This window comes from Electrona antarctica, assembly GCF_951216825.1.
Source record: "Electrona antarctica genome assembly, chromosome: 3".
NCBI classification, from domain to species: Eukaryota; Metazoa; Chordata; class Actinopteri; order Myctophiformes; family Myctophidae; genus Electrona; species Electrona antarctica.
In genome coordinates this window covers 7,236,194-7,251,262 of record NC_136808.1, presented here as the reverse complement: position 1 = coordinate 7,251,262, position 15,069 = coordinate 7,236,194, and the positions used below count along the sequence as shown (strand labels likewise).

The 15,069-nt window shown below is 44.4% G+C and overlaps 2 protein-coding genes across 2 annotated transcripts in view; one reads left to right on the top strand and one right to left on the bottom strand.

Moving 5' to 3' along the window:
• Positions 1–15,069, top strand: part of large2 (LARGE xylosyl- and glucuronyltransferase 2) — a 367,952-nt gene that overhangs the window by 252,488 nt on the left and 100,395 nt on the right. The window lies entirely within an intron of this gene.
• On the bottom strand, positions 1,631–3,553 carry LOC306920556 (dynein regulatory complex protein 1-like; the record flags this gene model as incomplete). Its single annotated transcript, XM_079497369.1, has 1 exon — positions 1,631–3,553. The coding sequence occupies one exon, from the start codon at positions 3,551–3,553 to the stop codon at positions 1,631–1,633; it is 1,923 nt and encodes a 640-aa protein (XP_079353495.1).

Here is a 15,069-nt window from a genome sequence, read left to right as displayed (position 1 = left end):
TAGACTGAAACTTCAAAATAAAATGACTGAAAAAGCCATTGAACTCTGGATGATGTCAATAAGTTATTGTTCTCACTGTCTTAAAATGCTTGAAATGTTCAAAGCCATTAGTTCAATTTAGAAAGAAGAAAGTGAAGTAGAAAGCAGAGAGATGTACAGCGGTGGCCATGGAAATAATAACAATAATACACTTACAAGTTTTGAAAACGAGTTACAAATTGAGTGTTGTGTGTGAATGTATGTATCTAAGCTATATAAATGCACTTCCAGTTGGTCCCCATGCTAAATGGAGAGTTGGTAACCAAATGGACCCTTATTAGATCTTCAACTCTTGAGAGTGTGAAATGAGTTGAGGATAAAATGTTTCATTTTGCACTCTCAAGAGTTAAATTATTGTTAAACATCTGCATTAATTTACAATAAGTCTACACAATTAGAGAATGTAGAAGAATTGTTATTTTGATTAACGTTTGCCTGTTGTCTCTCCTATGGTAGCAACATTAATACGGCATGGAATTGTGGACAAAATCTTATCCGAGGTGGTCCGTATAGCTCAAATGTCGAATTAAATAATGGACCTTGATATGAAAAGGGTTGAAAACTAGTAAACTACTGCTATAAAGGTTCACAAACACATAATGAAAAAAACTGTATGTATTGCCAATAGGGAAAGAAAATAGGAAGCATAACACTTCAAGGTTACCAAGGACAAAACAACACCACACTATCTAAAACAGTGAACTTAATTTGCACTAAATCCAACAAAAAGTACAAATCTAATCTCCCTGTATGTCTAAATCATAAACAGGGGGAAAAGGGAATCCAAAGAAAAGGTAACATGCCCCTACCACCAGCACAAAAATGTATTTCACCCACTTTTTACACCTGTAATTACACATCTAAAACCTGTGATATGACAATAAAGTTGATTCTGAGCTTCCCTTGTCCATACCAAATAGGTAGCAGAGGCAAAACGAGCTGGAGTGAAGCATATTCTCCCAGGCTCAGATGCAGACTGCTGGTTGATTGGCAATGACATCCATGTGCTGTCACTCTACCTTCAATCACTATTGGGCACTGCAAGGAAAAAACAGAAAGAGACACACAAGTCGGTAACATGTCATTGGTTCGACCTCCCGTTAGATCGACCATTACTAACCCTATCTCTAACTCTAACCTAAACATAACCGCAAGCACGGGAGAAACGCATCCCTCTCCAACCTTAATCCGGTCGAACTAACGGGAGGTCGAACCTTAGGGCAGCCCCCCACAAGTCACACAGTATCGCAAACATAATTCCTATAGGGCCATAACAGGGTCTATGGTATATCAGACTTCATGTGGGCAGTCTATTATGTCAGTCATCTATACGACTATAAAACACGTGACAGAACTTCATTGGCCTACTGGTAGTGTGCGCAAGGAATTTGGTACTGATCAGTCCAGCGGTTTGCAAGTTAAGGCCAACAAACACTGTTGACATCTTGCCTATTACAGGACCATGCTGTAAGAAAGTGAGGGGTTATACAAGCATTTATGCCACCAACAACTCATCTTAGCCTGCTGCAACTTTCCATTGCTCTCGGCTGTGGTTTACAAAAAATACAATAGATTCAAGTAAATTAATTGTTCACTTAGGTGCAGGTGTCAGCTTTACCACCTGGGGGACGGGGGAGGTTTGCGCTGCCTGGCGCTGGTTCAGGTGCATGCGGAGCTCAGCATTATTGCGCTTCAGATTTTGTGTGCTAGTGAGGAGCTTGGCCCGTTCTCTCAGGGCCTCGTAGTACTTGTTCAGTCCATTTTCCAGCGCATCCCAGACCTTTAGTTTGGACTCGGGAATGACATTTGCCAAGGTGTTCCAATAGGCTGCGTCGTCGAAATCATCCCAGTCGACCATAGACTGGAACCGCTGAGGCGCCCGGGCTTCTTCGTATTGAGCAGTGAAGGCTTTCAGAACAGCCAGGACCTCATTGGGATGGATGGTCAGGATAATGTCGGCCTCTTCTGCCGATTCACTTGCACCCTCAGCCTGTCCTTGCTGCTGCTGTATGTAGTCGATGAATAATTCAGCCAGTCTGTAGACATCATCCTCGTTGTCGATGAACATGGTTTCGAAGTTGGTGTCCACCTCGTCACACAGCACCTCCAACAGTCTCTTTACCATCAGCGTCGACACTTTGTCTTTTTCTTCCCCCTCGCTCTCCTGCACCTCTACCTGGCTCTCGCTCCTCACCACCGCCTCCTCCTCCACCGAGGTGTTCCCCTGCGCCCAGTTCTGTTCCCGTGTTCCGGCGGGGTCAGGGCGCTCCACGAAGGCCCCGGGAGGGCGTTCCCAGGACAAGCCCAAGACCTGCTCGTAGATCTGCTGGTCAATATCCAGAGCCTGCTCCACCAATTGCTTCACCTCGGCCTCGCTCAACATCCACATGTCTTCGAACCTGTTGGCACTGACGTTGGCAAAGTGCTTCTTTCTCTTCTGTATTTCTTTACACTCCCTCATGCTGCGTTCGTAGCGTCTGGTCAAACGCGCAATCTCAGCTTTGGAATCCCTCTCCTGCCTCATCAACTTGTTCAGCTCGTCCCTCAGTTTGGTGATCTTCTGCTTCTGCATGATCTTGGTGATGGTGTTCTCCTCGGCTTGCTTCTTCAGCACCTTGCGCTGCAGCTCCAGTTCCTCCTGGTTCAGCTGGTATTGATTGTCCATCTGCTTCTGGCGCTCCTCCAGGGCCTGAACGTGCGTGTCCAACTTGAGCTTGAGGGTGATGTTCTCCTCGGCACTGTGCTCCCTCAGCTTCTTAAGCAAGCCCTCGAATTCCTCCAGCTTCTCCATCCTCTCCTTCAGGTCACTCTGCTCCTTTAACTGTCTCTGTGTCATAGACTCTTCCCATTCACTTTTGTTTCCGGTCAGCAGGATCTGCCGCTCTTCCTCGTAGGTGTTCTCCATCTGGTCGAGTTCCTCCCTGTACGTCTTCATCATAGTCTTGACCTGCTCCTCCATCTTCACTAGTAACAGGTCCACCTCGTCTGCCTGCTGTTTCAAGTCCTCTTCAAAGCGGTCATCGCTGGCCTCAAGCTCCTCTTGCAGGTCATTGATGAGCTTGTTCTTGTCCTCGAGGAGCTGAGCACAGAGGTTCTTCTGGCTCTTCAGGATCTGTTCCACATCCTGAGGAATCTGCATATGCTGATGGTCCAACCACTTTGCATTGATCTCGTCAAACTTGTCCAGGCTGGACTTGGCCTCGCTGTCTATCCTCTCCACTCTTATTTGTTGAGTCTCCCTCAGTTCTGTCCTCCGACGGGACTCATTGTCACGGACAGCCGTTTGGATGTTGGTAATGATATCTGTCCCATCGTTTAACATGCTGATGACTCTCCTTCTGCTTTGCTCCACTTGCTGTCTGCTGATCCTCTCCTCCGTGTTATGACCCCTTTCATCTCCCTGTGCTTGTCTTTTCTTGGCTTCATTTCGTGTTGCTTGCTGTGGGTTTTCGGACACCAAAGGTCCAGCCTCTTCTACCGCATCTTCGCCACCTCTGTCAGAAGTCTCGTTCATACTTCCACTCGTACGTTATCTTGTGAAATCCGCTGCTTCCTGTGGATTATCAGATTCCAAAGTTGCAGCTTCTTCGGGTTCACAATCTTCAGGTTCAGGGCCAATGTCAGAGGTTTCACTCATACGTGAGTGATTATATGTTATGTAAGTAATGATGTGCCTGAGTAAGAAATGGAATGAGGAAAGACAGTGAGCATTACCTTATATAATCCATAAATGGAATTGTGAAATGTCATCATTCTGACTGAAGTGGTATAGATCTTAGAATAGATGACGTAAGAGGGTGGGGTTTACATCATATTTATCAGAGGTTCTGAATCTATCTGAATTTGTCATTGTCCAGGTTTTGCCTATAGAGAACTGGGAGGCAAACTTGACCTAGATGTTTGATGGAATGTATTGAATAATGAAAGCTAGGTGGACGAATAAATAAATACTGAATTATTGTGACTTTTGTCGTCAATAAACGCTATGGAGTTTATTAGGTATGTTCGTACAAATACCTAGGAGTAGTAATACTAATAGACCATCTGTTGTCATGGAAAGATCAGATTTATTCAGTGTGTAAGAAAACAAAGCAAATAATCTACTTCTACTTCCTTTGCCGTCTAAGATCCTTCGGTACTAGTAGACGGATTCTTCTTTTGTTCTTCACTTCAGTACTGTAGTACCACCTGGTATGGATGTACTGTATACTACTGTTATTATGAGTGTTCTGCAGTACTGTAGTACCACCTGGTATGGATGTACTGTATACTACTGTTATTATGAGTGTTCTGCAGTACTGTAGTACCACCTGGTATGGATGTACTGTATACTACTGTTATTATGAGTGTTCTCCAGTACTGTAGTACCACCTGGTATGGATGTACTGTATACTACTGTTATTATGAGTGTTCTCCAGTACTGTAGTACCACCTGGTATGGATGTACTGTATACTACTGTTATTATGAGTGTTCTGCAGTACTGTAGTACCACCTGGTATGGATGTACTGTATACTACTGTTATTATGAGTGTTCTGCAGTACTGTAGTACCACCTGGTATGGATGTACTGTATACTACTGTTATTATGAGTGTTCTCCAGTACTGTAGTACCACCTGGTATGGATGTACTGTATACTACTGTTATTATGAGTGTTCTGCAGTACTGTAGTACCACCTGGTATGGATGTACTGTAGGCTATACTACTGTTATTATGAGTGTTCTTCAGTACTGTAGTACCACCTGGTATGGATGTTTGTCTGCAGCCCTAAAGTCACAACTGCTGCAACAACTGAACATTTGTTCAAAGATTGTTGGACAACCACTTCAGAAACGTTATACATCCACGTGTGATAACAGCATCCTAAGGTTAGCAAGGGATATCACCTCTAATACTAAGCATGTGTTGTATGGAGAATATAGGTTGCTACCTTCAGGAAGGAGATACGGTTTACCAGCATACAATAAGGTCAGACTAAAGAGGTCCTTTGTCCACCAGTCGACTTTGAGGCTTAATCAGGATTTGTAGTAGCCACGGGGTAATCTAGGCGGTTGATATTGCTCATGTCTTTATGTATGTAACTTGTCTTGTTCTTTGTGTTATGTCAAATGTGTATATGTGTTTCTGCATACTTGGCTGCTGGGTCGCAAGACACATTTCAGTGTGAACTGACAATAAAGTACTATATCATATTGACAGCTGCAATGAAAAGCAAGTCTAGCCCCCCTCCCTGCTAATGAGCAATAAGTAAAATGGTAGTCACACCCAAAAAACTAAAGTTGATTCTTCAGTGGTTCTTCAATGGTTGATGTGCTATATGGCAGTGGACGCCCCCTTCTTACAACTCATAAGAGATGAGAGGAGATCCCTGCACATGCACGCACGCACACACACATGCACGCACACGCACTTGTGTTTTTCATCGACTTCAGTCATATGGGACTCCCAAACTCTTTCATGTCAAGGACCCCCAAATTGACACTAATTTGCCCCACGGACCCCCCCCCCCCCCCCGTTTGAAAAGATATGCCAAGGAATCCGATGAGAGAAGATTTTTGTATGGCTCTAGCAGTGATTCTCAACCCGTTTAATTTCAAGCACCCCCAGTTTGACATGCAATAGTAGCCTATACGGCCCCCCATTTCATAGCATTTCTATCTCTGGGACCCAATAAAATCAATGTTAATTTAACTCAGAGTGTACACTCAGAGTTACAGACCCACAAGGGTCCATTTGGTTCCAATCTATAATTTAGCTGGGGACCCCCTGGAACTCCACCAAGGACCCCTGGGGGTATATACTTCTCGTACAATGCATATAGTCCATGAGCCAGACCCCCCTAATTTGCGCGTTAATTACGAAATGGGTGGGCAAATTCTTGTTTGAATTTTTGACTAGCTGTACATCTCTACTTCACATTTTTGTATGATAACAATCGCAGACTAGCAGCTTAGTGGTAGTTATCATGCATTGAATACATGCACCCCTATATTGCCACATGCAAATTGTGACAACAAATATATGATCAACGTTTGAACCTTACTTTGTGCAGAGACCAATGAAACCACTTTTCTGCATAATTCAAATATGGGGAATTGATTGGAATGGTTATTTTACTTCCACAAAACTTCCATATATGCTTAAATGGGCTTTTAATGCAGTATTTTGCACACACATCTAAGAAATTCTAAATAAGGCTTGCAAATATCCCCATTTTGGAAGTGTGTGCTAAGAACCAACATGTTCCTAATGGCTATAGAAAACTGCTCACCATTCTAAGCTTTAATTTGAGTGGTAACATGTGTTTGTACGTTTTGTAACTCTAGAGATACAATCAGAAACACTATTATAGTGTGATAACACGAGCCAGGGCCATAGCTATAGAATCAAATGGGTGGGAAAAGCTGGTGTAATTTCTTTTGACTTGTTGTGCATCTCTACTACACAGTTTGGCATGATAACCATTGCAGACACATAGCTTAGTGGTCGTTATCATGCATTGAATATGTGGCCCCCTATATTACCACACACATTCTTACAAAAATATATGATCAACGTTTGAGCCATCATTGTGTAGAGACCTATATAATCACACCTTTCTGCATAATTCAAGTATGGGTAATTGATTGGAATAGTCATTTTACTTATTCAATACTTTCATATATGCTTAAATGGCTTTTTAATGCAAAATTCTGCACACAAATAAAATAATTTGAAAATAAGTCTTTCCCAATTTGAAAGTATGTGCTGAATGAGGACATCAACACATTACGCCACCAGCTTTTCTGTGCACAACGTGGGGCACTTGAGTCGAGCCAGCTGACACCATGCAAGGACTGTCTTTTCATGCATGCCATGCGTGCCAACTTCCAGGCTGGCATTTGGAGAGGGAGTCTTCAACAACACCTGCAAGTCCCAAGCCTAGTTCAGCATGGCTGGGCCAGAAATGATGATGGTTGGCGCACTGTCGAATGGATGCAGGGATCTCCAGCTCCTGATGTAGTGTTGCAGCTGCTGCAGTCTCAAAATGCAAGCTCAGAGGATGCACATGCTTGACATGGCTTGAAATGCACATCAATGTGCAAATTACAAACATGCAATAACCAAACCCAAGAAGAGGACCTGATTATCACAGAGGCAGACTTGACTGACTCGGAAATAAAGGACTGAATTTACCAGTGCTCCCACGGGCCAGTGCCCGTGGGAGCCTGGGCAGGGGCCCTGCCCAGAGCCCGGGCAGAGGACTTTTGTGGCGGTTCTGGACAACCGTGGGTCTGAACGACTCGACACAGTGAAATGCACTTATATTTTGTAAGGACCTCTTTAAAAACAACATTGCTGATAAACTGGCACTTCTTGTTTGTCTCTTCATCTCGAGCAAGAATGCCTGCTTGATTTGCTAACCCTGCTGGCCGCCACATAGAACTGGCCATGGCTGAAGAAGTCCCTCATGCAGAAGACCCCAACACGGTGTAGTGTCTGGCCCTGAGACTTATTGACAGTCATGCCGAAGCAGGGTCTCACTGGAAACTGTTGGCAGGGCAGAGTAAATGGATAGATGATGTCGGTTGGACACAGGGTGATGCGTGGACTGAGTGTGCAAATTTGACACCAACCACAGATCTTGCAGCTTTAGGCGTGCATCTCGTGCTTTGTCTGACTCAGCTCTCCGTGCACGTTGTTGTGCGTCACACATCCGGTTGCGGTAGGCTTGGGTACCTTACCATAATGGCATGTAAAAAAGGTGATCTGTAACTGCCATCTATTAGCCAATTATCATTCTGTTGAGCTGGTGATGTCAGAAGTGATGTCAGCGGTATCACTTTTTATGCCCATCTTTGTCAGGCATGCCCAAATATGGGGTCTATGCAGATGTCAGAAGTCGGTGGGACGAACCCGTATTTAGGCATGCCCAAATATGGAGTTGCAGAGGCCTTGTGATGTCAGCTGTGGCCCTGGCAGAGGCCTTTTGTGGCGGTTCTGGACAACCGACCAACTCGACAGCGGGCACTGCACTCCCTGTGGGGGTGTGGAATGCGTGTGTCGAATTTGAAGTAGGTGGGGCGAACGGTTCTCGTGTTACATGGATTACAGACGTACAGCTGTACAGACAGACTTTGCATTTATAGTTAGATGATACATTGGCTACTATATGGACATTGAATATTTAAAACCTTGTTAACAAAATGAAATAAGAATGTTGACTGTCAATACAATATTTGGATTGAATATTGATTCGGGAAAGTTAGGCAAAATCAGGCATATTTTCCTATATAATGGCCTAATTTGCATATTTAAATATACAATTTCAGAAAACTTGTAATACAATAAATCATTGGTTTTATGTAATTAATCAACTAGGGAAGTTTCATGGTGATCACTAGTTCTTAATTTTTTTCATCCTATTCACCCATCATGTATATAGGTGAAAATAACAAAATGTGTGATAAATATGAAAAAGCTTCTCCTGTGGAAGTGTTATCATATATTAATTTACTTATATTGACCTTCTAAACAATGTAATATAGGCATGGTTTTGCCCACTCATTTCGTAATGAAAACTTGTCCGGCTCATGGACTAATAGTGAGAATAGCCGATCTGCGCGCTGCACATGTGGGCTTGCAGATCGTTGTGAGCTTGTAAATCAGCTATATTTTCGACAATGTTTGCCCCAGAAAAAGGATGCTAGGGTTCATGTGGTTAAACGGTACGTGTGCTACCAGTGCGCTGCTTCATCAGTGTAGCTTGCGGTCACTTATTGTGGACCTACTAAAATAGAATGGCGTATTCGTGCTGTAATGTGGTCAGTGTTCCTCTCCTTCCAGGATGTACTCTCTGTTTACATGCATACATTAACATACATTAACATGCCATTACCTTCACAGTATCAACACTCACCTGCACACGGCCTTGCAGGCCATTAGCATCACTGGGCTCCCTCCCTGGCCCTTGCTTCGACAAATAATGTTCCCGTGAAAAAGTGTTACGTTATATTTTTTGTCGAGCGGCCGTGTCACGCAACAAAAATCTTGCTTTTGCAACAACAATTTAAAATCTAATTCATGGAACAGCCTGGGCTTCATGTGGATTTCCGGACTTCATGTCAATTGTCTATGATGTTGTCAATGACTCAAATTAGTGCAAGGTTTCCGTGAGACCCATTGAATTCCATTAAAGTTAAAATATATATGGAACGTTATGGGAAATAAATACTAATTTGGTAGTAGTGTGCACAAGGCATGGTACCCGCAGACTTCCGGATATTACAATTGAGACAGCGTCAACACTCGGGGTAAGGGTAGAACGGTGTACTGTAGCTGTCAATGCAATCCCTATATGCACTGGTTTAACACAATCGGTGCCGGGATTCCTTCAAAATAGGAGCTCTGGGGTGCCGGAAAGCCACTCTGAAACCCACAACCCGGAAACAATCTGCTAAAAAGTTTTCTTTACATTGCTAGCTTACATTGCTATCGTTTTAATTTATACGATATATGATCCAAAAAGCGTTCATATTTTGCGGGAGAGACGGATGAGGAGCAGAAATTAAGCGCTAGTATATCGATCAGTTCAAAACCACGGAGAGCGCCCTGGATTAGGAGAGACGAGTCATTCTTTCTGCCGCGCTAACAGCTAAGTCAACGGTAAGCTAACATGAGCGAATATTCCTCTCTCGCCTGGTATCATTGAGGATGCGCTAGGACGTCTACAGACGTCCTATGGACGCGTCGATTGGGACCCTAGGACGTGTGGACACGACGGAAACGGTTAATGTTTGTCTTTAGTTCAAAGTTTGTTTAGTAAACGCATTGACAATAAAGGGAAGATTTACATCATAATGTGTCGTTTACGCCATATTGTCTCTTTATTGTTAATGGCGTTTAATGTTTGTGTTGGCACCGTTTGTTTTACATCACCATTACATCACCTAATCAACATGAGTTAGACTATTGGCGCCCCTCACTTCACACGGGTGTGATACTTTTATATAGCGCCTTTATCCAAGGCGCTTTACATAGATTGTGCATTACATTCACCCATTCACACACATTCACACACCGATGGTGGCGGAAACCATGCAAGGCACCAACCTGCACATCGGAAGCAATTAGGGGTTCAGAGTCTTGCTCAAGGACACTTCGACACTAACTCTGGGGGAGCCCGGGTTCGAACTGGCAACCTTGCGGTTACCATCCAGCCACTCTACCCCTGAGCCACCGCTGCCCCATTGGCCGTTGTTAATCGATACCAGCGCATCAGCAAGCAATGAAAGTAAATTACATAGTATAGGACTATATCAGGTAAACAAAATGTTCCAGACTCAACTGATGGAAAAGCTTTGACGATTAATAGTCAGGTTTGGACGGCGTTCTTTATTGCGACCACATGTCGCATTTACTATGAAATCGTGCATTTCCAGTCAGTCAGTCAGTCAGTCAGTCAGTCATTCACCCCCAGGCATGACCATATATGGCTCGTGACATCACGTGACATCATCAGGGATCTCCATCCCTGATATATGGAGATCCCTGATGTCATCAATATTGGCCAGCAACTCTACATCTGACCTCAAACCCTTAGATCTCTATATGGAGCTGACCTGTTCTGACATTCCATATGTTGATCCTTCCCCAACCATCCTTCCTCTTCGATGTCTCCCTTTTGACTGATACAGTACCTGTCCATTCAAACTTTAGACGGGCCTTCCCCAAAGTTATTTGTGCAGCCATCAAACCCTGTACACTCAAGACACTGCCCCCGCTGCCACCCTTAGATGTTGATCTGATCTCATCAAACCCTGTACACTCAAGACAAGCTCCATATATGGCCAGTACAGAATTCATTCCATACTGTATGTTGATCTGACCCCCGATGCCAAAGCGCAAGCGCTCGCCCAGCAGTCTGCTGTCACCCAGGTGGATGCGTGCACGTGACCGCCTGACTGCCGGTTACAACTAACCCGTGGCTTGACTAATGAGTGTAGGACTGTTATAGGACGTCAGAACAAACACATGTCAGTGGCTAATAGTAATCCATGGGGTGAATTGTTGTTTTTGTGATGTTGGGATGATTAGGTACTGTATGAGGATAGCCAATTCTGTGTACACTACTGTACGTAGTATAACCAATACTTTGCAATAAAGTATTTATCAGATTTTGACTCTGAGAGGTGGAAGAGAGGTGATCCTTTACATGGACGACATCATTTTTGTATGCTGCTATAGCAAGCCCATCTTCATATACACAGACTATTATGAATATGTCTTGACATGCAGGTAACCTCCCCCTCACTATATCTGCTGCAATGTTCAGAGAAGAAGAGTGGTGAGGCAAAGGAAACGGGGGAACTCATTTCCTAGGCATCCATTCCCAGCGACTCCTACCAGAAATCTAAAGATTTTTCAGAAGTTTAGAAACGCTAATGCAATCGACCTTGAAGCCCCGCGAGGTGCCAGCGCAGCGAGAGTGTTGCAACTCTCCTGAGCTCCCTGTCACTCAATAATCACACAACGTAGACTCCCCACACCCAGCAGAGCAAACACCCCTCTGCCGCATGGCCAGGTCTCTCTCTCTCTCTCTCTCTCTCTCTCTCTCTCTGTGTGTGTGTCTCTCTCTCTCTCTCTCTCTCTCTCTCTCTCTCTCTCTCTCTCTCTGTGTGTGTGTGTCTCTCTCTCTCTCTGTGTCTCTCTCTCTGTGTCTCTCTCTCTCTCTCTCTCTCTCTCTCTCTGTGTGTCTCTCTCTCTCTCTCTCTCTCTCTCTCTCTCTCTCTCTCTCTCTCTCTCACATACTCACACACGCAAAGATATAAGAACAATGCATACAAATTCACACAAGAGCCTGCATCGGCCTCATGACAAATCATCACATCATGCGGGTGTGTACACAGAAAAAAGAAAAAAACACTCTCACTGGGAAACGCTGTTTGCGTGCAATATGGCCAATGATGGTGATAATTGATAGATTAACAGAAAGCTAAGCGTAATGAGCCGTTGCACAAGCTGTGAGCGTCTCATATGAGCAGAGATCACGGGGAAAAGCCCACCTGTGGTGGGTGAGTATACGATGGAGGAACGGGGAACTTTTCTCATGAGAAACCGTTTGTTGGGTATAGAAGCGGCCCGTCTGTTCTTCACGCCTGTACGGTTCAACTCATCCCCCGCGAGGAAGACTTTCCTCCCTCCCCTAGACTCTCCCATCATCACCGTTCCCCCTCAGAGGGAAATAATGTAATCCTGTTTCACAGCAGGTTGAGGTGAGCAGTGGATTTTAAATGAGGATACTTTCAGAACGGGAAGTAAGTGTGTTTGCCAAATCCGAGTTGTACAATGTTGTCCCCCATGGCACCCAGTTTCGGGATGCAATATCTGTGAAGCCTTTGGAGGAAAACATCTTACGGCCGGGCTCCACCGGGCGCGTCAGCGTCGCGTCTCCGTCACCGTCAGGGAATGTTCCCTTTTTAATCAATGAAGGGTGGCTCCACTGCCCGCGTTGACGGAGACGCGACGCGTGCATTAAAATTGAACCGGTGCGTTTTTTGACGCGACGCAGACGCAACGCAACGCGTCTGGTGGAGCCCTGGCGTTAGTAGGGTATAGCTGGAGAGTCCTTAAAATTGCAGAAGTTTATCCCCATGTCTTTGGAAAACATTAGTTTACATTCTTCATACAACAAGCATTTTATTTCTGAGTGCAGGTTTCTAACCGTGGCAACATTTAAAGTAATCTATGACCTGGTACAGAGACGTGCGTGCGTGCGTGCGTGCGTGCGTGCGTGCGTGCGTGCGTGGGACACAGTCCGTGTGTTGTGTGACTCTGCCTATCATTCTCTGCCTGTCATTCTGCACTCTCTGCACACTCCGCATCTTCTGTTGGTTATCAAAGAAAACAGAGACAAAAACAGTCATGTTTGTATAAGCCGTCTATGGCACTCACATTCAGAAATAAACCCCACCTTGCCTGGATGTTAAACTCACACTGTGGGCAGTATTATGGGTGTCTTAAGTACCAGGTCTTATTACTTAACTTAAGACCTGGAGGCGTGATCAATGCCATTTGGCTATTCTGAGTGGCCAAACAGCATTGACCACGCCTCCAGGTCTTAAGTTAAGTAATAAGACCTGGTACTTAAGACACGCATAATACTGCCCATTTAAAGGCTCCTCCAGCTCCAGCACAGCACTCTGTTCCTCAACCTCGTCATCCTACTGCATGCGGTAGAGCAGTTTCAACAGATTGGGGTTCGACGGACCAGGGAAGGAGAATAACCCATTTTAGACCTGACGTCGAAATAAATAACAAGTCTTCTGAAAGAATATATATTCAAAGATTTGTGCCACATTTTCACGATTTTTCTAAAATAGCAGACCTACAAGCTCGTAGCGCGCCACTCGGTGGCGCGCTACGAGCTTGTAGATCTGCTATTTTTCAATAGGTAAATAATGCTTACTTAAAACACCAACGGGTTCCCGTCCAGAATGGAATAATGATGGGCCTGCACTGTCACTGCCACTCTTAAGCCTCAGAAGGTGATGCTCCCACTCCCCTCGCCAAAGGGCTTCATCACTTCCTAAATTCCACAGTAGGAGCAGCCTAGAAGAAATCCACACCCATGCACGTACACTACACTCACACTATCACAAAATGGTAAATGGTGCATTTATATAGCGCCTTTATCCAAGGCGCTTTACAGAGATTGTGCATTACATTCACCCATTCACACACACATTCATACACCGATGGCAGCGGAAACCATGCAAGGCACAAACTAGCACATCGGGAGCAATTTGGGGTTCAGTGTCTTGCTCAAGGACACTTCGACAGTAACTCTGGGGGAGCCCTGGTTCGAACTGGCAACCTCACGGTTACCATCCAGCCACTCTACCCCTGAGCCACCGCCGCCCCATCACAAACATGCGTTCGCCGTTTCCACTGCATTCACATATCTGTTCAATAAATCCCAAATGACAAAATGCTTGGACATGAAACCCAACAGCATACTCTTGACTTTGGACGAGGAACAGGAATTATAGCACTGGTTAATTAATCCTTAATCCTGTCTTTATAGTTCCCATATGCCAGCTCTGTTTCATATGATGGCTTCTGCATGTGGCTTCTACTACTCTGGTCTCCAACAGTGCTCAACCAAAATCAAACAATTGGGGAAGGTACTCCCTAGGTTACAGTGGTGTGTGTGCAACACCAGTTTGGTAGAGGTTTGGGTTGTGTATTGGGTTGTCCCGATCGGGATCGGGTAATCGGAAATCGGCTCCGATCACATGACTTTCAAAAGTTTGGAATCGGGGAGAAAAGATCGGATTTTTAATTGTCTAATGTAAATCTCAAAGAAAGATGTATTTATAAGCAATGATATTTTGTAAAAAAACTGTTTGATTCAGACAACCGAACCTCGTACTGTTTTTTTTAAAATATATATTTATAAAAAATATGTTAAACCTGTTGATTTGAAAATGTGGATTCGGATCCACGGATCCAATCCAGTCTGGCCAGGTTTTCTTGCTTATAAAAATGGCAAAGATCAACGGGAAGTTACATTTTTATATAAAAATAAAAGAACAGTACGGGTTTTAGTGATGTTCTATGTTGTCTGAATCAACTTTCTCTTTGTTTACCTACTAAAGGAGTAACTTTGAGAACTGTTTCAGTGTACAATGTCAGTCAAAGAGGAGCATATGTTCTATTATATGCGTGTGTGTGTGTGTGCGCGCGTGTGCGTGTGTACGTGCGTGCGCGCCCATGTCCCCCTCCCTCTTTGTTTCCCCCACGTTCCCCTGCATGCTGTGATAGTTCAGATTGATTGTGCTAACCTTCTCTGTCTTCAATCAATAGCAAAGCTCCTTCCCTCCATCACACCAATTTGGCTCCGTAAGACAGAATGCATCCACGACATCACAATTAGGCTTTCCACGGAGATACCTTTTAGCCTCACTATTAGCCTTTATTGTGCCATTCCAAGAAATATCAGGTCCAGGGGCTAAAAGCTCTTTGCCAATTATGCCTGACCCATCTCAC